We start from the raw sequence: 21,138 nt of genomic DNA, 5'->3' as shown, positions 1-21,138 counted from the left end.
AAAAATACAAAAAAAATCGAATGACCGAAATTTCAGAGAATTGCTCAATTTTTGAATTCAGAATTTTTGAATGTAGCATTTTGAATTTTAGAATTAGGAATTTAGAATTTTTGAATCAATAGTTTTGAATTTTGATTTTTAAAGTTTTTAATTTTTTGAATTTTCAAATTTCAGAATTGTAGAATTTTTAAACTCGGAACTTTTGAATTTTTGTATTTAAATTATTTTTTTAGAACTTTAGAATTTCACAATTTAAGATTTTTAGTAGCTTAGAATTAATAATTAAGAATTTCAGAATTTTAGATTCTTAGAATCTTAGAATATTTTGGATTTTAAAATCTTATAATTTTAAAATTTTATAATTGTAGAAATTTAGAGTTTTAGAATTCTAAAATTTTATAATTTTTACGATGAATTTGTTGATTAATTTTTATTTTTTACTGTTTGAATATAAAATTTTCAGAATTTGAGAATTTTATAATTAACCCTCTACAACCCAACCCCGCCTTTCGAAGGGCTTCGATTTAAAAAATCGCCAAAAATCCATTTTTCAACCAATTTTTGATCTTTAAAAAGCATTGGAAAGAAAAACTCTTAAAATTTTAGAAAATTTATGGGTTGCAAGTTTTACTTGTTTTATGTGACTTTGCCAATGTTTTTAAAAATGTAATTTTTTTAGGGGTCAACTTTGGCTGTGTTTTTTACTAACATTTAAGTAAAAATAAGAATGCAGTAATTTTTCTAGTATCCCAGATTATGCCTCTACGCATTTATTTACAATTTAAATGATAATGGTGCCATTTTATAGCAGAAAATGTGAAAAACAAGCAAAAAATTGAAAAAGTGGCTATTAAAACATGAAAAAAATTAGATAGGCAAAATGTAATGATAGGAGGTGGTAGAATAGGCCAAAGAAAAGTAAAGTTTTTCGTAGAACAAAAGTTGCTCAAAATGACCTCCTGAACAAGGGAAAAATAAAAATTTTCGAAAAAAAAAATTGGGCACTAGAGGGTTAAGAATTAAGAATTTTAGAATTTTAAAATTAACTTAAAAAAGATTTTAACAATGGATTTTTTTGCTGCTTGTTTGTCTATGATACACTCTCACCGCTCGAAGCCTGCTCGACTCTCGGGCTTGTTCATCGTAAACATTTTCCGCGTCTCTCACTTTGCTCTGAGGGGTGAACCGGCGCGGACGTGTTTCATACAAGTCAAGTTTTGTTTTCCCCAGTGACTAATAAATGAAATTGGTGTATTGACGATTGACAAAAAAAAAAAGAATGACGCTCCAGCCGGTGCTGGCCACGATCGGCAACCTGTACGGGGTCACCTTCCCGGCGTCGGTGCAACCCACCGTGGCGCAGTACATCCTGGCGCAACTGCGGTAAGTACAGCAGGGTAATAAATTTGAAAATAAAAAGAGTTGCTAACCTTCGCCGACAAGCATTAGTTCGCTGTCCGTAACTGGTTTCCAGATGTAACGGCTCTGACTCGATCACTTCCTTGAACCAAAATTAGCGTGTAGGTGGAAATGTCAAAATGTCATGGCATCACGATGGCGCCACCAGTGCTAATTGCGGTTAGGTGTCAAACTTATTTCCTAAGAAAATTTTAATCCCTATGTTTTTAGGTCGTTTTCAAATGAAACTCCAGAAATGTGTTCAGCAAAACGAGCAAAACGCGTTATCATCATTCAGCAAATTGTAGCAGGCGTTGAAGTCACCCGCTCAAGCTGCCTCACCATCACAGCTGACTGTTATCAGCGTCTAGTAAACAAACTCTTGTCATCACAGCATCATTCTCGATTAAAATTAAAATGTTTGAAATCGTTACAAAATTAAAACATTTATTATTTCAAAAATCTTTACAGTTTCCTATTTTTTAAGCGATTTTAAATGTCATGTTTTTTAAAGGAACGCCCCCTTCAACCAGCAACTTCCAGAACCAATCCTCGAGCAGACGGCGATCAGCTTGTTCAACGATCTACTCACCGAACTGGATAGAATTGCCTTAAAATTACCACCTGGAGACATCCTCCAGGTGGAGCTGTCCACCGCAGTAGCAATCCTCCGCCAACTGAACCCACTGCAGCTGTACATGACCCTGATCGAGTTCGGTCAACCTCCAGAATCGCCACCTCCAGCGATCGACCAGCAAGCCAACGCGTTACAGCAAATGCTACGCCAATGTGAAGCCCAAATCGGATCCATCGCGCAGATGACGACCCCCTTGCAGAGGCAGCCCGCGGTCACCCAACTGACGAGGGACCTCTGGATCGTCGTAGAACAAGCGACCGACCTCGCAAGCCAGATCATCGGAACGTACTTGCGGCAGTGGAGAATCGGCCAGGATCGGCACGGTTTGGATCAAACGGGTTTAGCGGCCACGCTGGACACGATTCAGCGCGCGTGCGAAGTTCTGGCCAGCGTGGTTTGGGCCGTTCGCGACCAAATCGTAGCGCTTCCGGTGCTGGGTGTGCCGGTTGAGTTGGCCGGGCTGTTCGATCGGACCCGGGATCTGCTGGCGCTGTTGGCCACCAAGTGTTTCGTCGTCGAGTGCCAACCACCGCGGGTTATCAAGACCAACACGAAATACACGGTCGGGGTGAGACATCTGCTTGGTGGCCAGCTGCACGCTAGGATGGTGGGGATGAAGCTTCAAACATGCATCGTTTCAGGTAGGTTCGGGGTTCCGGACGCGGCAATCATCCATCCTCTTTCTGACCTCATGTCCATATTCTTCATCAGGACTCCGTCAACCGGTTTCAGCACAACTCGATCACTCGATCATCTTCCATCCATTCCAAACAAAACACTCACAACCCTGTTTCACTAGCTGTCAACTGTACACACTTATGGAGGAACAACTTTGTTTTGAGTCACGGTCATAACCTACACCCTCATCCAAAATCACTCAGAATTCATTAAAACTCGAGCTTACTTAGAATTGAGCGAAGTAGAGCAATTCTGTGAGATTTTGGTCATTACATGTTTTTGTATTTTTTTTATCCGGCTGAAACTTTTTTGTCCATATAATTTTCCATACAAATTTAGCAGCAGTCCATACAAAAATGATACATGAAAATTCAAAAATCGGTATCTTTTGAAGGAATTTTTTGATCGATTTGGTGTCTTCGGCAAAGTTGTAGGTATGGATAAGGACTACACTGGAAAAAAAAACCCGATTTAATCCCACCTGGGGTGAGATAGAGTCTTTCTTACAAAAGGAAGATAACTGCAGTTGATTTTTTTTTCAAATAAATAGCAAAATAAAGAATGATTCATTCATTAATCAATTCAAAACTCAACCTGATTTTTTCATCTAACTAAAAAGCCCCATTTTTTGCCCCATTTGCCACGGCCGGGTGTAAGCTGGGCTCTTGCTCCAGAGCGTTAAAGTGGTTACAAAATGACTGGCAAAAGTGTTTCCACACCCGAGAATTTGCCGTGTTGTAAACGTTGTAACGGTAAATTCGCTTAAAAGTTCTTGAAAGCTTTGAAACGCCTACTGGAATTCACTAAACTGACATTTAGGCGTTAGGCAAAATTGTGAGCTTTTAAAGCAAGCCAGAAAATTATGTAGTATGCATTTAGGCGTTTTTGGGTTTGGGAAGCATACTGCGACTGAGACGTACCGAGTGAACCACCTTGGCTCATACGTGTCTTGGTGCGCTGGTACGATGAACCAAAATACTAACACACAAAAAGACTCGTACCGAAGCTAGAAAACAAAACCCGCGATGTGCGTTGTCACTGGCGCATGGGAAGATTGTACGCTCACCAGATATTCGTTCGCTCAGAGTTCGATCAGAGAATGAGCAAGAAAAAAAGAAAGGCAACAGAATGAGCATGGGGCTTCAGAACGAATAGCTGCTTGCGTCGTGTTTGCGTTCACTGAAGCTTAGCATAGATAATCATGATAGGCGATGTGTGATGAACGAGCAATCGATAGGGCAACTTGCACTAAAAGGGGGTAATCTAGTATCAAAACTCTATACGCGCCAGCGTTGCTCGCGTCTGCATGTGAAGCTCAACTTGACAACTTGTCGACGAGGCGACGAAAATCAACCGTCCATGATTTTTTGCCGATTTTTCTAATTTATATTTCGAGAGAAATGATTTGAGAACGAAGCTTGATTTGGAGTCGGAGCCAAAAGCAAACCCTATACCTTTCTTTAGTAAGAAAGGCAAAAATGGAAATTTTCTAAAATCTGAACGGTAAATCCGAATGAGGTCGAATTTGTTTCAGAACCTCGATTATGGTCTAGATTATGATATGGAGAAAAAAAATTAGATAAAAGGCCAAAGGAATAGTTTTGGCATTTGGTAAAACATTGGCTTTTACCTTTTTTAGGGATTTTTTGCCTCACAGTAAATTAGTCCACAAGGTGTAAATCAAGAACCACATTACCGACATGGAAGAAAATTTGGGAGGACGTAGGGCTCGAAAAATGCAACATTTTGGAAAAATAAACGATAATAATATTTCAATTTTCGACCGAATTTTTATTTGAAAACCGCCTGATTAGGTGAAAACATACTCCGAGTCCCCATAAAAAATGGATAAATTCAAATTTGGTATGGAACTGGTTCAGGTTCAGCACATCCCCTTTCAAATGCGCCCAAGAGAGCTTAAATCCATAATGTGGGCTCTGAGAAACCCCCTACCACAAAATTGAGCACTTTTTTACCACACACACACAAAGAAAAAATACTCTAAATTTAAAAAGATCGTTCGTTGGATTAAAAGTTCGCGTTGGTGAATATTCGTAGAAAGTTCAAACTTTTTAATTTAAAAGTTGGAAAGTTTTTGATACTACCATGCACTTCTGGAACAAAATCGTTGTATCGGTAAAAGTTTTTTACTTTTATTATAAGAAGAAACTTTTTATGGCAACAATAAATAACATTTAACATTACAGAGATCATTTTCGAAAAATGTGATGGATTTTATTTCTATTTTTATTTATATTTTAATATTAAAACTGCTGCTTATCTCGCTGCTTATGCTGCTTAACATCGCGGCTTACATTTTGGAGCGCGACAGCGATGTAGAGAACAGGGTAGTCTCGTTGCCGGCCATCATCAGGACAGGCTTGGAGGAGTTGGCCATTGGGTGTTAATTCGGGATGGTAAGTCGACGTTTTCCGACTGGGAAGTGAAGCGCGTGAACCGATAGTTCCCGATCGCATCGTCCTCCTTCGAGAATGGCACAGATGTTGCCAGTTCATCCGGCCGAAGCTGCGCCGTCGCGAGTTTAGAGTTTGCGGGCGGGAGTTGCTGAAAAAGTTTGAAAGTAAATGAAATTGGCTAGACACTGAACACATTCTCAATACTCACCGGTGACTTCTTCGGTATTCTAGGTAGATGTTCTTGATCAGGTTCGTCGGATATCGCTCCAACCTCTGGAAGTAATCCGAGTACGACAGCTTCAGGACCTGCGGCTTTCGTACAGACGGTTCTTCCAGAACTGGTGCAAACTGTTCTTCCGGATGTTTATGTAATACTCGTCAAACAAGTCCCGCACCGAGAAATGGACTTCGGACCCTCAGGACATCCCACATTGTCCCGTCATCACTTCCGGCACATAATGCTGCTGATGGTCGTAAACCGCCGGCACCGAGTGCAACATCCGCGCTGACCACCTCCGATCGCTTCTCGTCGTTTCCCTCTTCCGTCGGATCCTTCTCCTCACCGTTAAAATTAACTTTATCGAATACAACTTCACCGTTCAAATTAACTTTATCGAATACAACCGGTGCAAATCACATCCGCATAAACGGCGTCCTACAAAAACAAACAAAATCAAACACAAACGCCACCAAACACCCAAGCACCCTTCTTACCCATTTCGGTCATGAAACAGCTGCAGATCCGGCAGGAAGCTGGCCTCATCCTTTTGAAAACCAACTTTCCCATAATCCCCTAACCTTGTTCCGCACCATCCTCCTTCGAAGGTATCCGCGTACAAGTCCTGGCTGCGGACGCGTTCTGTTTTGATTGACGTCGTGGACCACCACTCACTAACCACCGGAATCACCTAAACGTTTGTTTACATTTTGGACTTAGACGTACACGGTTTCACGAGAACGACAAAATGAAAGAAATTATACAGTCGAATTAAAAGTTAAAACTTTTAAATGAGTTAGCAATGAGATTTTCAAAAACTGTAGCAGTAAAAGTTTTCATTTTCAAAACAAGAAAAAAAACTTTTAATGTAGCAAATTTTAACCACTTATTAATTCAAAAGTAAGTTACTTTTGTCATTACCATAATATTTTTTTGTGTGCACGGACGTCACGCGTGCTCTACAGTAAATTAAGCGCCAAAATATTGAAGATAGACAAATTCTGTCATTGTCAAACGATCGGGCGTCGAAAATCGATCGTCCATGATTTTTTGCAGATTTTTCGAATTTATATTTCGAGAGAAATGATTTGAGAACGAAGCTTGATTTGGAGTCGGAGCCAAAAGCAAACCCTATACCTTTCTTTAGTAAGAAAGGCAAAATGATGCACGGTATAAAAAATTTGGTGATTTTCAATTTTACTTTTTGTCACTAAAACTAGATTTGCAAAAAAAACACTATTTTTATTTTTTACTGATATGTTTTAGGAGACTTCAAAAGCCAACTTTTCAGAAATTTCCAGAACGGGTAGAAATCTTTGACCGAGTTATGAATTTTTTAATCAAAACTGATTTTTTCAGAAAATTGAAATAATTTGTCAACTTCAATTGTCGATGTAAAATTGAATTTGCAATCAAAAAGTACTTTAGTTAAAATTTGATAAAGTGCACCGTTTTCATGTTATTGCCATTTTTAGGTAACTTTTTTGAAAAAAGTCTCAGTTTTTTTTATTAGTTTTGGAAAAGTTTTAAAATTTTAAATATTTTGGAAAAGCTGAGAAAGGAAAATTGTTGTTTTCTAAGTCTCACCCAAACAACCCACTATTTTGTAACGTCGATATCTCAGCAACTAATGGACCGATTTTCAATGTTAAAATATGAAACATTCGTTAAATTGTTCGATCTTTTCGAAAAAAAATATTTTCAAATTTTTAAAACCAAGACTAAGATTTTAAAAGGACGTAATATTGAATATTTGGCTTTTTCTAAATGTTGATCTTGATTTAAAAAAAAATAAAAATATTGGTTTCGAAAAGATCGGAAAATTTCACGAATGTTTCATATTTAAACATTGAGATATCGACATTAGAAAATGGTGGGCTGTTTGGGTAAGACTTAGAAAACATCAATTTTCCTGTTTTTTTTTTTAATCTTTGCATGGCAATATCTCAGCAACTAAGGGTCGTATCAACAAAGTTCAAACAACAAAATATATTGAATTTTCTCAGCTTTTCATAAATATTTTTTTCAAAAGTGGGGCAAAATGGGCACTTATTTAAAAAAAATAGATAACTGCGACTATTTTCAAAAATGTTACCAAAAAAATGGCTATAACTTGAAAACGGTGCACTTAATCTAAATTTCATTAAAGTAATTTTGCAAATTCGATTTTACATCGAAAAATGAAGTTGACAAATTTTTGTGACCATATAGGTTCGATTTTTTGAAAAAAAAAAAAAAATCAGTTTTGACTGAAAAATTCATAACTCGGTCGAAGATTTTTTGCCCGTTCTGTAAATTTCTGAAAAGTTGGCATTTGATGTCCTCTAAAACAGATAAGAAAAAAAATAGTGCTTTTTTGCAATTCAAGTTTTGTGTATCATTTTTTCAGTGCAGATTTTTTTAATTTTCATGTATCACTTTTGTATGGGCAGCTGCCAAATTTGTATGGAAAATTATATGGACAAACTAATGATGCAAAATTGCTTCTTTGGGCATACCGAAGGCACCAAAACAGTTTCAGCCGGATTAGAAAACACAAAAATTAAAAAAATAAGACCGATTTCGTAGAGAGTTGCTCAGTAGTAAAAATTCCATCAAATTCAATCAAATGGGTACACTCAACCCCCGTTGGTTGGTCAAAGTCAAACTAAAAAGTGACGAACTGTCACTTTTTACACGGCGCTCACCCACACTATCAAAACAAACGTTTAGTAGTGTGTGTGTGAACTCCGGGAAAAAGGGGTGTCAAACTAAAACGTGACCCCGTTCGTTTGACAACAGTTGGTGTCAAACCATCGGGGTTTGAGTGTATTACATTTTTAAAACATTCAATATTCTAGAATCCCAAGCCCGCAACATCCAACAATCCAACATCGTTACGATGGAGAACAGTGGAGTGCTAACGTTCGACGACGGCGCACTGGAGCTGGACAAAGATTCGAAACATTTGAAGGCAACCTTCCGGTAGGTGGTTAAAAGTGACTCCAGAAAAACTGTTGACCCTGATTATGTTTCAGAAACTTGCAGGTCAAGAAGATTCAGCGTCAGGAACGGCGCGGAGCGGACTCCGTTACGGACGAAAAGTTTGCCTTTCTGTTTGATCTTGCGTTTGCCGTTGGAGATTTGATATTCTCGGTAAATTTTGAGTATGTAGTCACAAGCGATGCGTAATTTTTACCCACTTTTTGACATTCAAGGTTTGGACCATTTCCCAACCGGTGGTGGTGATCGTACACGGGAACCAGGAAACTGCCGCAAAGGCCACTATAGTCTGGGACAACGCGTTCGCTGATCCCAGCCGGATTCCGTTCGAGATATCGGAGCGCATGGGCTGGAACGTTCTCGCCGAGATGCTCAACCGGAAGTTCCGCTCGATGCTGCTAGACCGTCCGCTGTCCGCGGAAAATTTGCACTTCCTCGGCGTAAAAGCCACGCGAAGAAACCTCCCCTTTCCGGTTCCGGACGCGGAGCTCGTGACCCGCGCCCAATTCTGCCGGGATTTGATCCCGGCGCGGCCTTTCACCTTCTGGGAGTGGTTCTACGCGGCGGTTAAGGTCACCCGGGATTCCCTCAAAGATATCTGGAACGATGGGCACATGGTTGGATTCGTCGATAAGGCTCGGGCCGAGCAGAATCTGCGCCAGCATTCGCCGGGGACGTTCCTGCTGAGGTTCTCCGACAGTCAGCAGGGTGGAATCACGATCGCGTACGTTACGAACGAACCGTCCCGTCGTATTCAGCACATCAATCCGTTTATCGGAAAGGATGCGGCCAACGCGATAAACGCCATTCGTGATCTGCCACAGCTGAAGTTTGTCTATCCGGGAGTTCCGAAAGAGGAAGCGTTCGGAAGGCATTTTCAACCGAAGGTGCTGCCCGTTGCGGGTTACGTTCCGGCCGAGCCTGCGGCTCCGATTGTGGCCCCTCAGGCTGATGGATTGACTAACAATCAGCTGGTCAATTTGTCGAATGCGATTCTGGGCAAGGCTTTTGATGATTTTCAGTCCGTTGATTTGGACCAAAACGATTTGATGGAGTTTTAGTTAGTGTGTAAAAGGATAGAAATTTACGATACAAAGTAAACGATACTGAACGTGTACAATTTGACAGATGCATGCACGGAAAAACAAGATTCCTGTAAAAATCTACCCATTGAGTCGTTCTCCTTTTTCGGCGGTTGGTAAATGATGAATAACGTATTTCATCTTCCAATTTTGACAGCAGTCAATTATGATAGAATTACTTAACGAATTGAGGATATTTTATAATTTGAAAAAAATAATAAAATATTCAGCAATTTATTGAATTTTAAAATTTTTGAATTTCAGAATTCAAGAATTTTAACATTTAAGAATTTTAGTATTAAAAAAATGAGTTTTACAACATTTGACTTTAAGAATTGTAAAAATTTTAGAATATCGGATCTATTAAATTTTAGAATTTAAAAAATAATAATTTTGAAATTGCAAAATTTAAAAAAGAAATAATTTATGGAATTTTAAAATTTTGGAATTGTAGAATTATTGAATTGACCTCCGTGTACGCACGAGAGCAAGCAGCAGTCAAGTGCTCAGTGCTCCATCGTTTTTTCGATTTTTTTCGCCGTAGTTTACCGTGATTAGCCGCGAGTTTGCTCCACCAGCATGCCAAGGGCCGGCCGTGGCCGTGGCAGTTCGAGTGCGGCCTCGAAAAACCCGCGAAGTTCGTCTACCGGCCGTGTGCAAAAAGGTAAACAAACCAACGCCGTGTCGACCGCCATCGCGCAGGGGAGAGTGAGCGCAGAAGGAATCGACAAAAAGTTACTACATCCCGGATATGTTCCGAGATCACCAGTGCGAACCCGTTCCGGTACTTCCGGTGCCACGACCAGCGGCACATCAACATCCGCCAACATCCCCATCAGGAACGAGTTCCAGATGCTGAGCGACGACGAAGAAAACAACAACAACAACACCGACGGTAGCAGCACTACCGACGACGACGACGACGATGATGATCGTGCACGGAAAAAAGTGCTGACGTCAAAAAAGAACAATTCTCCAACGGAACGAAGACCACCTCCAATTTTTGTTTTGGACACGTTGGCGGACGATGTTGACGAGTTGCTGGAAGGCCTCGGATATTGTCTGAAAATCGGTAAGTCGGCAGTGCAAGTGATCACACTGAACAGAAAAGATTTCGACCTGGTGCTTGAAGAACTGAAGCGTAGCAACTTCAACTTCTACACATACGACCCAGAGAAGCCCCCTGTTAAGGTGGTCTTGCAGGGTTACCAAGACCGTCCGATCGCCGACCTGAAGCGACACCTCTCGAACGCGGGAATAAAGCCACGGGAGATAAAAGTGCTCTCGCGAAAGACAACAGTCACGGGTACGCATACCCTGTACCTGTTGTACTTCGACCGCGGCACCGTCAAGATCCAAGACCTGCGGCGGATTAAGACGTTGGACGGTTTTTGGGTAAACTGGCGGTTTTACACCAAGAACCCGACGGACGTAGCGCAATGTCACCGTTGCCAGAAATTCGGCCACGGCTCGCGGAACTGCAACCTCCGGCCCCGCTGTGTGAAGTGCGGTGAGTCACACCTCTCGGAGGCGTGCGCACTGCCACGAAAGGCGGACTTAGGAGAAAACGCAGAACAAACCAAGCCGCGCGTAAAGTGCGCGAACTGTGACGGTAACCATACCGGTAATTACCGCGGATGCGTCGCGCGCAAGGCCTACCTCGAGGCGCAGGAAAAGAGGAAGAAGAAAGCAGCAGCGTCCCACCCTCCTCAACGAAGTACGAACGCAGCCGTTCCTGCAGCTGGACAGCGTACGGTTCCAGCGAACAACTCAGCGTTCCCTCCTGGATGGAGTCGATCGTTCGCCAGCGTGGTCGCTGCCGGTAGCGGCAATGCGGCCCAGCAAGAAGTCACCGGAGAAGATCTCTTTACCCTGCCGGAGTTCTTTGCTCTCGCGGGGGAGATGATGACGCGGTTCCGGAGCTGCCGTAACAAGGCGGAGCAATTCTTGGCCCTGGGGGAACTGATGATTAAGCACATCTATAATTGATTATTTTTGACTGTGATCTAGTTTTAAGCTTTTTCTTTATCTATCCTTTTCCCATTGCACTTTCTGTAAGTTTTTTGAAAACTTTTTCTTACTCTTGTCTATTCCATAGTTATAAGTAATAATTTTTCGATTGAATAACGATTTAAACACAGCTGAAAGGAACACCAAAACTCTGTTGTGCACCTAAATGAACTCATTGTAACTTGATTATTCACAAATAAAACCGAATTGAATTGAATTGAGAATTATTGAATTTTAAAATTAGAATTTAAGAATTTTAAATTTTTATATTTGGGATTGTAGATCTTTAGAATCTCAGAAGTTTAGAATTTTAAAATTAGAATTTAAGAATATAGAATTTCAACATTTTAGAATTGTGGTATTCAAAAAAAAAATAGTTTTAGAACCTTGTTTAGAACATTAAAATTTTATAATTTTAGAATATTGCAATTAATTAATTTAAGAACTTTAAAATTTTTGAATTGCAGAATTAAAAAAAATAATTTTGAAATTGTAGAATTTAAAAAAATAATTAATTGTAGAATTAAGAAATTTTAGAATTTTAGAATTTTAGAATTTTAGAATTTTAGAATTTTAGAATTTTAGAATTTTAGAATTTTAGAATTTTAGAATTTTAGAATTTTAGAATTTTAGAATTTTAGAATTTCAGAATTTTAGAATTTTAGAATTTTAGAATTTTAGAATTTTAGAATTTTAGAATTTTAGAATTTTAGAATTTTAGAATTTTAGAATTTTAGAATTTTAGAATTTTAGAATTTTAGAATTTTAGAATTTTAGAATTTTAGAATTTTAGAATTTTAGAATTTTAGAATTTTAGAATTTTAGAATTTTAGAATTTTAAAATTTTAGAATTTTAGAATTTTAGAATTTTTGAATTTTTGAATTTTAGAATTTTTGAATTTTAGAATTTAAGAATTTAGAATTTTAGAATTTCAGAATTTTAGAATTTTAGAATTTTAGAATTTTAGAATTTTAGAATTTTAGAATTTTAAAATTTTAAAATTTTAGAATTTTAGAATTTTAGAGTCTTAGAATTTTAGGATTTATGGATTTGATGATTTTAGAATTTCAGAATTTTAGAATTTTAGAATTTTAAAATTTTTGAATTTTAAAATTTCAGAATATTTGAATTTTAGAAGTTTAGAATTAGACTTTTAGAATTTTAGGTATTTAGAATTTAAGAATGTAACAATTTTTGAATTTTAGAATTTTATATATTTAGAATTTAAGAATGTAACAATTTTTGAATTTAAGAATCTGAGATTTTTAAAATTTTAAAATTTTAAATAAAAAATATTTTGTTCAACCTCACATTTTGTTTCCAATTTTTTAATCCGTAACTTATTTAAATTTGTCAGATTTAATTCTTTCAGATTTATTTTTATTTTTTTATATTTTCTACTTTTGTATTCTGGATATTTTTGGAACAATCTATAAGACTACTTGCAACGCGGCTCTACTTTGTTCTAGTTGTTTCATTTTTCAAATAGAACTGAAACGACCACCCGCAACGTGGAGTTGCAGTTTTATTTTTCGAGCAGTATTTTAAAACCGAAATAAAACTGCTCGACGAGTTTGTTTCAAACGTGAGACGATTTGGAACTGGAATAGAACTTAGTTTCAAAACAAGATCAGATATATAGAGATATCCACGTTTTCTTACACACAAACGATGATGCTGTGTTGATAATCATACGCACACAATTAAAAGCATTTTTTTTTTTTGAAACAACATTTAGATCAGCGCGTTGCGAGCATCGTGTTCTAGTTTAATTTCCGCCAGTTCTAAAAATTTAAAACTGCTCGCAATTTGAAACAATTATAAAACTTCGCGTTGCAAGTAGTCTAATTGTTTCCTGATATAATTTGCTTTTTTTTAGAATTTTTAAGTATTAAACTTTAAATTTTCTGAATTCAAGTGTAATCATCAAGAAAATATTTAAAATTTGATAGATTTTCATGTTCGAATCAAAAAAATTCATCGTTTATTTTATTAATCTTTGAGAACTGTTCTTTAATTACCCGCGCTCTCCTATTTTCACTTTCAACAGTGTTGCCACCTAGTTGTGACTTGACGAACCTTGGTCGAAACTGCTCACATCTCCTTCTCAGTTTGACATTTCTTAACATTTTTTCTCAGTCAAGGTGAAACTTGATTTGTTTACAAAACAAATCATTTTACGACACTAGAAGGCAGTTAAAATTCAGTTTTCCTTAAATAATTGCTTAAATTTAGCTTAGAATCTGTTGAAAATCGAGTTGAAATGGTTCACTTAATCTACAACAATCATACATTCCTGTTGGAAGTAAGGAATCAAGGCTGGGACAGCCTCCACGCCTCAATCGAGACGAAAACCGTAAGTTGCGATTAGCTCAAAAAAATGAGTCAAAGTTGTTATGTCGTAGACACAACCGGAATGGCGTTGAATACGTAATTACATCGGTTCTTTTTAGGGCCTTCCCCGCTCCGAGTACTACCTAACTCAAAACGGCAAACGGCTCACCGATGTGACGCCGTCACCCCTTCCGGATGTCCCCATCCGGCTGCAGGAGCGCCTTCCCGCAGGGAAGGGCGGCTTTGGCTCCATGCTGCGCGCCATCGGTGCCCAAATCGAGAAGACCACCAACCGGGAGGCCTGTCGCGACCTGAGCGGACGCCGTCTCCGCGACATCAACGAGGAAAAGCGTCTCAAGGCGTACCTGGACAAGCAGAAGGAGGCGGACACGGAGGACGAGGCCGCGAAGCTGCAGAAAAAGGTGGACAAACTGCTGGCCAAACCGAAGCACGAATTTCACGACGCACGGTACAACCAGGCCCGGACTGACCTCACCCAGAACGTGGACGAAGCGGTGCAGGAGGGATTGAGGAGGGCGGCGGAAGTGGCAGCCGCCGGGGAGGGTGGTTCCAAGCGGAAGGCCAAGGACGACGGGAGGGACGCCAAGGGCAAGAAGAAGAAGGCCAAGGGGGCGCTCTGGCTGGGGGCGGACGATTTGGGGTCCAGTTCCGATGATGGAGACAGCGATGAGGACGACGGAAGCGATTCGGCCGGGTCTTCGAGTGGAGTTTCGTCGGCGAAGCAAACGGTCGGGCCGACGTCCGAGGAGGATGAGCGGAGCAATCCGGGCAAGGAGGTGGAAGTTGCGTCGGGTTGAGATTGGGGAAATTTTGGGTTCGTTTTAAGAAATAGACTAGTTTGGTGTTTCTTCTGGGGTTTACAAAATATTGTATTTAATGATTTTATTTTTTCTAATAAATGTGGATCGCTGACGGAAGTTAGTTTACTTACTTCGCTTTAAACGAAAAGAACTTAATCTAAATCTCCCAAATGTATGCAACATGCTTAACTCATAATTTTGCGTTTCAGAGCTAGGTGGCTTCTTTTTGCGTTAGAAATGTCACTCTTCAAATATAGATGGCGTAGTAGTGTTGATATTTTCAGTAAAATCAAATTTATAAATTAAAAAACCTCAAATGACCTCAAATTAGAATTTCTGAAGGTTTCATCAAGATATTTCATGATTTTAGGGAGCTACGGACAATTTATTTTTAGTTCAAAAAAAAAATCCAAAAAATTTTGGGAAATGTCTCCTATCCTCACATAAATTGATGTAAAATCACATTGAACATCAATTTTTTAACTTTAAATTCTTATTTTTCTCATGTATGATAGGATATATAGGACATAGGACATTTAGAGCAACTTTTGTTCTACGAAAATTTTTACGTGTCCCGTTTTATGTTTTTCTTCTGAGATTTTTTTTTTTGTAGGTTTACTTAGTTTGTTTTGTGAAGAATCTATGTGTGTACCTTTTATATGGCCAAAGAAGACATTTTGCATCATTAATTCTTCCATACAAGTCTCCATACAATTTTGGCAGCTATCAAACAAATATTCAAATTATTTTTCTTGAGAACGGTTTTTGTGATTCCTTAGAAAAAAAAAAATAGTTACACTTTTAAAATAATTCCCATTTATTAATTCGACTCAACACACAAAATATTGAATTGTGCAAAATAACACCTCAGTTGTTTAGATGACAAAATATTGCATCTTTTGAGCTATCCAGCTTTTTAAGCGAAAATGGCGTTCGAATGGTGAACGCCCGAAATGTCAAAATCACGCAGTAGTACCAACATTACGAAAAAAGTGTGCCATGGCATGACAGCCACATTGTTTTTTTTTATGTTGGTACTACTGCGCGATTTTGACATTTCGGACGTTCAACATTCGAACGCCATCTTCGCTTAAAAACCTGGATAGCACATGATGGTAAAAATTCATTTGGCAGTGTTGCCAACATTTCGAAAAATTAAATATTTAAAAAAAAAAGTAAAAAAACCAATGAAATTATTATTTATTCGAAAATACCAGCAAATTTTCTTCATTCATTTTTTTAAATTTCGTTCATTCGAAAAAACATATTTTAATTTTTTTAATCAACTTTAACAGTTGGTATGTTCAAAAATTGAAGATTTTTTTTGTTGTTATTGGTATTAAACCTACACAATCCAACCCAACGGGTTTCGATCTAAAAAATCGCTAAAATTAAATTTTTCAAACAATTTTCGATCTCTTAAAAGCATTGTAAAGAAGAACTCTAAAAATTTCAAGAAAATTTCACGGTTGGCAGCTTGACTTGTTTTATGTGACTTTGCCAATGCTTTTTAAAATGTTTTTTTTTTTCTGAGGTCATCTTTGGTTGTGTTTTTTTACTATACTTTATATGAAAATAAGTATGCAGTATTTTTTTTTAATATCCGAGACTATGCCTCTACGCTTTTTTTCAAAATTTTACCCTCTACTGCCCAAATTTTTTTTTTCGAAAATTGTTATTTTTCCCGTGTTCAGGAGGTTAATTTTGAGCAACTTTTGTTCTACGAAAAACTTTACTTCTCTTGTTTTATGTTTTCTTGTTTTATTTTTAGTATTTTAATTTGCATTTATCTTGTTTAGTTTATGTTTGTTTTCGGTAGTATTTGGCCTATTCTACATTTTGCCTATTTAATTTTTTCATGGTTTTACAGACACTTTTTCAATTTTTGCATGTTTTTCACATTGTCCGCTATAGAATGATACCATTATCATTTAAATTGTGAAAAAAAACCGTAGAGGCATAGTCTGGGACACTACAAAAATTACTGCTTACGAATTTTTACTTAAAATATAGGAAATGTTAGTTAAAAACACAGCCAAAGTTGACCCCTAAAAAAAATGACATTTTTTAAAACATTGGCAAAGTCACATAAAACAAGTAAAACTTCCAACCCTAAAATTTTCTAAAATTCAAAGAGTTCTTCTTTTCAATGCTTTTTAAAGATTTAAAATTGGTTGAAAATTGATTTTTAGCGATTTTTCAGATCGAAGCCCGTCTAAAGGCGGGGTTAGATTGTAGAGGGTTAAATGATAATGGTACAATTATATGGTAGAAAATGTGAAAAACAAGCAATAAATTTATAAAGTGGCGATTAGAGCAAGAAAAAACAAAAACGGCAAAAGATAATGATAGGAAGCAATATACTATCAAAAACAAACAAAAACCAAACAAGATAAATGAAAATAAAAGTGCTTAAAATGGAACAACAAATATATAAAAAAAGAAAAAAAAAAGCAACTATAATTTTCGAAAAATAGGCCATTAGATGGTTAACATTTGAATGACAAAAATTGTTTTATAATAAATTTTACATCAGCCCAGTTGTTTTGCAATCAATAATTTTCAAAAATATTTAAGCATCAACAAAAAAAAAAATGCGAAAAAACACCTTTTGCGGTTTTTAACATCGGATTTAAAGAAAATCGAGCCCAAACATGCTAAATATGATTTTCAAAGTAGGAGAATGCATTTTAAGTCAGAAATGTTGATTTTAATTTTGCCCTTTTATGTGTACGATTAATATATTGATGCTAGGTGGAATGACCTAATGTCCTTAGGATGAATTTTCAAACTATTCAATTGTGAGCTTAAAAACACAGTAGGGTGACAAGAAAAATTTAAAATTTTGGAAAATCTTGAGAGATACCCCCTGGCTCGATTTTGAGCCAAATCGGTTAAGGTTAGAGGGTCGCTTTTTGTCGTTGAAGTTTGTATGGGAAAATTCGCAAAAATGTATGGAGAAAAGCAAACATTTTAAAACTCCACCTTAAGGAGGTGTTAAGTATGTCGGATCATTGTATCCCTGATGTTAATTTTTTATTGTCGTCCTAATACACAGTTAAAAAAGTGTTTATTTCAACAGTTGAATAATATCTCTTTTTTTACATAATTTTACATCCGATTCTGGAATATGTAAATCACACAAGAAAAGATGTGAATTTACGCAATTTATTAAAGCAAAATCAGTCAACATTCACATCTGAATGTTTTTAAGGGTCCAATAAAAAAAAAGTTTTCTTTTTTCTGCTTTTCTTTAAATTTGAGTCCGCCTTTAGTCAGGGGTATTCAAAAACACTGAAATACTTGAAAAGAAAATACTAAAGATTTAACCATTTATGCAAATATAAAAAAGATGCGTATTTACTCATTACATTTACCCATTGATACTCGAAGGTGAAATTTGTATGGAAAAAATTGGAAAAATGTATGAAAAACCAAATTTTCTTACGGTTTGGTCTACACGGTGACCTACTTCAATCCAAATATTCCCAAAAGTGAGATTCTCATTGGAAATTTAATGCCCTACAACTTTGTAGAACATACCAAAGCTGTAAAACTTGACCCCGAAAAGTTATTAGCGATTTCAAAATGTCATTTTTGTATGAAAAACATTTTTTCTACCAACTTTAGGCTCGAGTATCAATGGAGCAGGGGGTTATTATATGGACACCCTAGTGTTCAATACAATATCCACAGGCCGGATACGAAATTATGGCAAAGTATGATTTGTTTCAAACCTGGTTTATGTTGAAAATTTAACAAAAGTCAGTTTGGATGCCTGCAAAAAATAGATCAGTGTAACACTTTACAAAATAATTAAATTTATGTTAATTTTCTGCTTTACTTTTTATGTGTCACAATTTAAATAATAGATAAATAAACAGAGTAAAACATAAGAAAACAGCAAAATCTATTAAGAGCAAAAACTAGAAAAAAGATGCGAAAGTAAATCTCAATGAAATTTTCAAATGGTCATATCTTCATAGGTAACTCATAAAACATAGGCTGTTTTGAAAATTTACTCTAGAAATAAAACTAAAAAAATATCGACGCAAGTTTTTCAAGTAGCGCTTAAATAAAATTTAAAATTTAAAGATTAAATTTCAATTCATGCTTACTAAAACGGATATCGAATAAACTTAAGTACACTAAAACCCAATGGGGTGGCACCAATTGTTGTCACTTTTTAGTTTGACACCCTAAATTAGATCAAAATTTAAACAAAATAAAACTGAAATACCAGCAATACTCAACAATATAACTGTGTTATACAACTCGAACATTAAAAAGTGAAAAATCATTCCAGGCCCTTTGCTATTCAAAAATAACCATTTGTCCACACCTGGTCGACCACTTGGTCAACCATTATTTATCTTGGGTAATCCCTTCAATGTCGTCCCCCTAATGATTCCCAGCAATTGTAAACTCAGTGATAAGCCATCAGTCTGTCCCTATCACAATTGAAACAAAGCACTGAAAAACCAAATATCATTGTAAAAAAAGCCATTATCGGAGAGAGTGTGTGCACACTTAACAACAGTCCGGTTCCAAGTGAGTCCGGTCGCTCGACTGACCACCACCAGAGTCGGTACAAAGCTTTGCACACGGCCCTCAAAATCTTAGCGCGAAGAGTTTGTATCATTGCACACGGCACCAAACCAAACACGCTACGTGACAAAGTTGCTCTTATCATCGGTCCGAGGGTGGACCCAGATTGCCAGCTGATTGTCTCCGCGGCTCGCAGCTTGAAAGTTGAAATTCCCTTCAAACCTAACCTTAAAATCAGCGTTTCGGTGTTGGTGTCAGTTTGGCAGAGATAAGAAAAGTTTGATTTCTAATGCCGGTTGCGTTATCGGTTTGTGATAAGAAATTCTCACGATCACAACCAAGCTTGGATCAAACCCTTCGAAAGTTTTGATTTCAGAGGCGTTTTGAGGGAATTGTTGATTTATTGACAAAAAAATAAAATAATTAAATTGATGAAAATAATTTGAAGTGACTACCCCCTCGGCCTACTGCAAGAGATTTCAACTCAGCGTTTGACAGCTGTCATGCGTTACCTAACATTTAAGGTATCCTTGACTTGATCCATAAAGACTGATATGCAGATCGGAAGGAACGCAAAACTCCATATTTAAAAAACGCCCAAGAAACGGTCAAGGAAAAGGTCACGAAAAGTGGCGTTTGACGTTTCTTCGCGCGGTGCTTGTTTGTAATATGTTTTGATGAAAAAATCAAAGAATTTGAACTTTACTTTTTGAATGCGACTGAAAGTTACAAACGTTTTAATAATTTTATATTCGTTAGAATAATAGAAAATCCAGGTGAATCTCAAAATGCAGAATCTTTAGTTTTTTTATCGAAACGGAGTAAAAAATAGAAGTTGTCTTTATTGCTGTTGGCCCACGTGTCGCCAACTATTGCTAGTACCAACCAGCAACCTTTGGATTGTGAGTTCACTGCCCGAAATGAAATAAACCGGAGTGAAAATAAACATAACAATAATCATACAAATATCTATTTTCTTACTGAAAAATTCAATAATAATCTGATATTCGACAATACAAATGATTCAAAAATAAAAATTTGAAAATATGGAAAAACAAATATTTCAGAACTTTCAAATAACAAAAAAAATATGAAGGAAATTCCAACCATTTTTAAAATCTTTATTTTGGAAATAAAAAAAAAGCAGGATTGAAAAAAAATATATTAAAATTGAGATTAAACATTTTATAAATTCAATAGCTCAAAATATTAAACATTCGAAACCTGAAAAATTTCTGAAATTACAAGTCAAAATTTCAAAACTTGAAAATATCTGAAATATAGAAAATCGAAAACACATATTTAAGAAAAACCCAAAAATCTAAAATTCTAACAAAAAATTCTAAAAAAAAAAATCCAAAAAACTCAAATTTCCTGAATAAAAAATGTGGAGTTCAGAAATTTCAAAATTTAAGAATTTAAAAATAACCAAAAATAATAAAATTTAGAAATTTAAAATTTAAGAATTCAAGTATTTAAGAATTTAAGAATTTAAGAATTTATGAATTTAAGAAATACTTTTAAACATTTGTACCAGCCTTATTTTATAATTTCCTAATTTCCAAATTTCCTTACATCCTAATTTCCTAATTTCTTAATTTTTTAATTTCATAATTTCCTGATTGCCAAATTTCTTAATTTCCTAGCATCTAAATTTCCTTATACCCTAATTTCTTTATTTCCTAATTTCCTTATTTCCTAATAACCAAATTTCCTTGTTACCAAATTTCCTAACTTCCGAATTTCCTAATTTTCTGATTTCCTTATTTCCTAATATCCTAAATTTCTAATTTCCTAAATTTCTCAATTTCCTTACATCCAAATATCCTAACATCCAAATTTCCTAATTTCTCAATTTCCTTATTTCCTTACTTCCTAATTTCCTAATAATCAAATTTCCCAATTTCCTTACATCCTTATTTCCTAATTTCCTAATTTCTTAATTTCCTAATTATTAAAATTCCTAATTTCTTAATTTCCTAATTATCAAAATTCCTAATTACCAAATTTCCT

The 21,138-nt window shown here is 36.4% G+C and overlaps 2 protein-coding genes across 2 annotated transcripts in view; both read left to right on the top strand.

Annotated features, from left to right (window-relative positions):
• Positions 1-21,138, top strand: part of LOC128093133 (uncharacterized) — a 356,259-nt gene that overhangs the window by 310,043 nt on the left and 25,078 nt on the right. The window lies entirely within an intron of this gene.
• LOC120432262 (signal transducer and transcription activator-like) lies at positions 1,196-14,694 on the top strand. The gene is made up of 6 exons (XM_039597443.2): positions 1,196-1,383; positions 1,913-2,676; positions 8,188-8,311; positions 8,365-8,482; positions 8,545-9,333; positions 13,876-14,694. The coding sequence occupies exons 1-6, from the start codon at positions 1,280-1,282 to the stop codon at positions 14,572-14,574; spliced, it is 2,598 nt and encodes an 865-aa protein (XP_039453377.1). The 5' UTR covers positions 1,196-1,279; the 3' UTR covers positions 14,575-14,694.

Source organism: Culex pipiens, chromosome 1 (assembly GCF_016801865.2).
Source record: "Culex pipiens pallens isolate TS chromosome 1, TS_CPP_V2, whole genome shotgun sequence".
NCBI lineage: Eukaryota > Metazoa > Arthropoda > Insecta > Diptera > Culicidae > Culex > Culex pipiens.
This window is presented reverse-complemented; position numbering and strand designations above follow the sequence as displayed.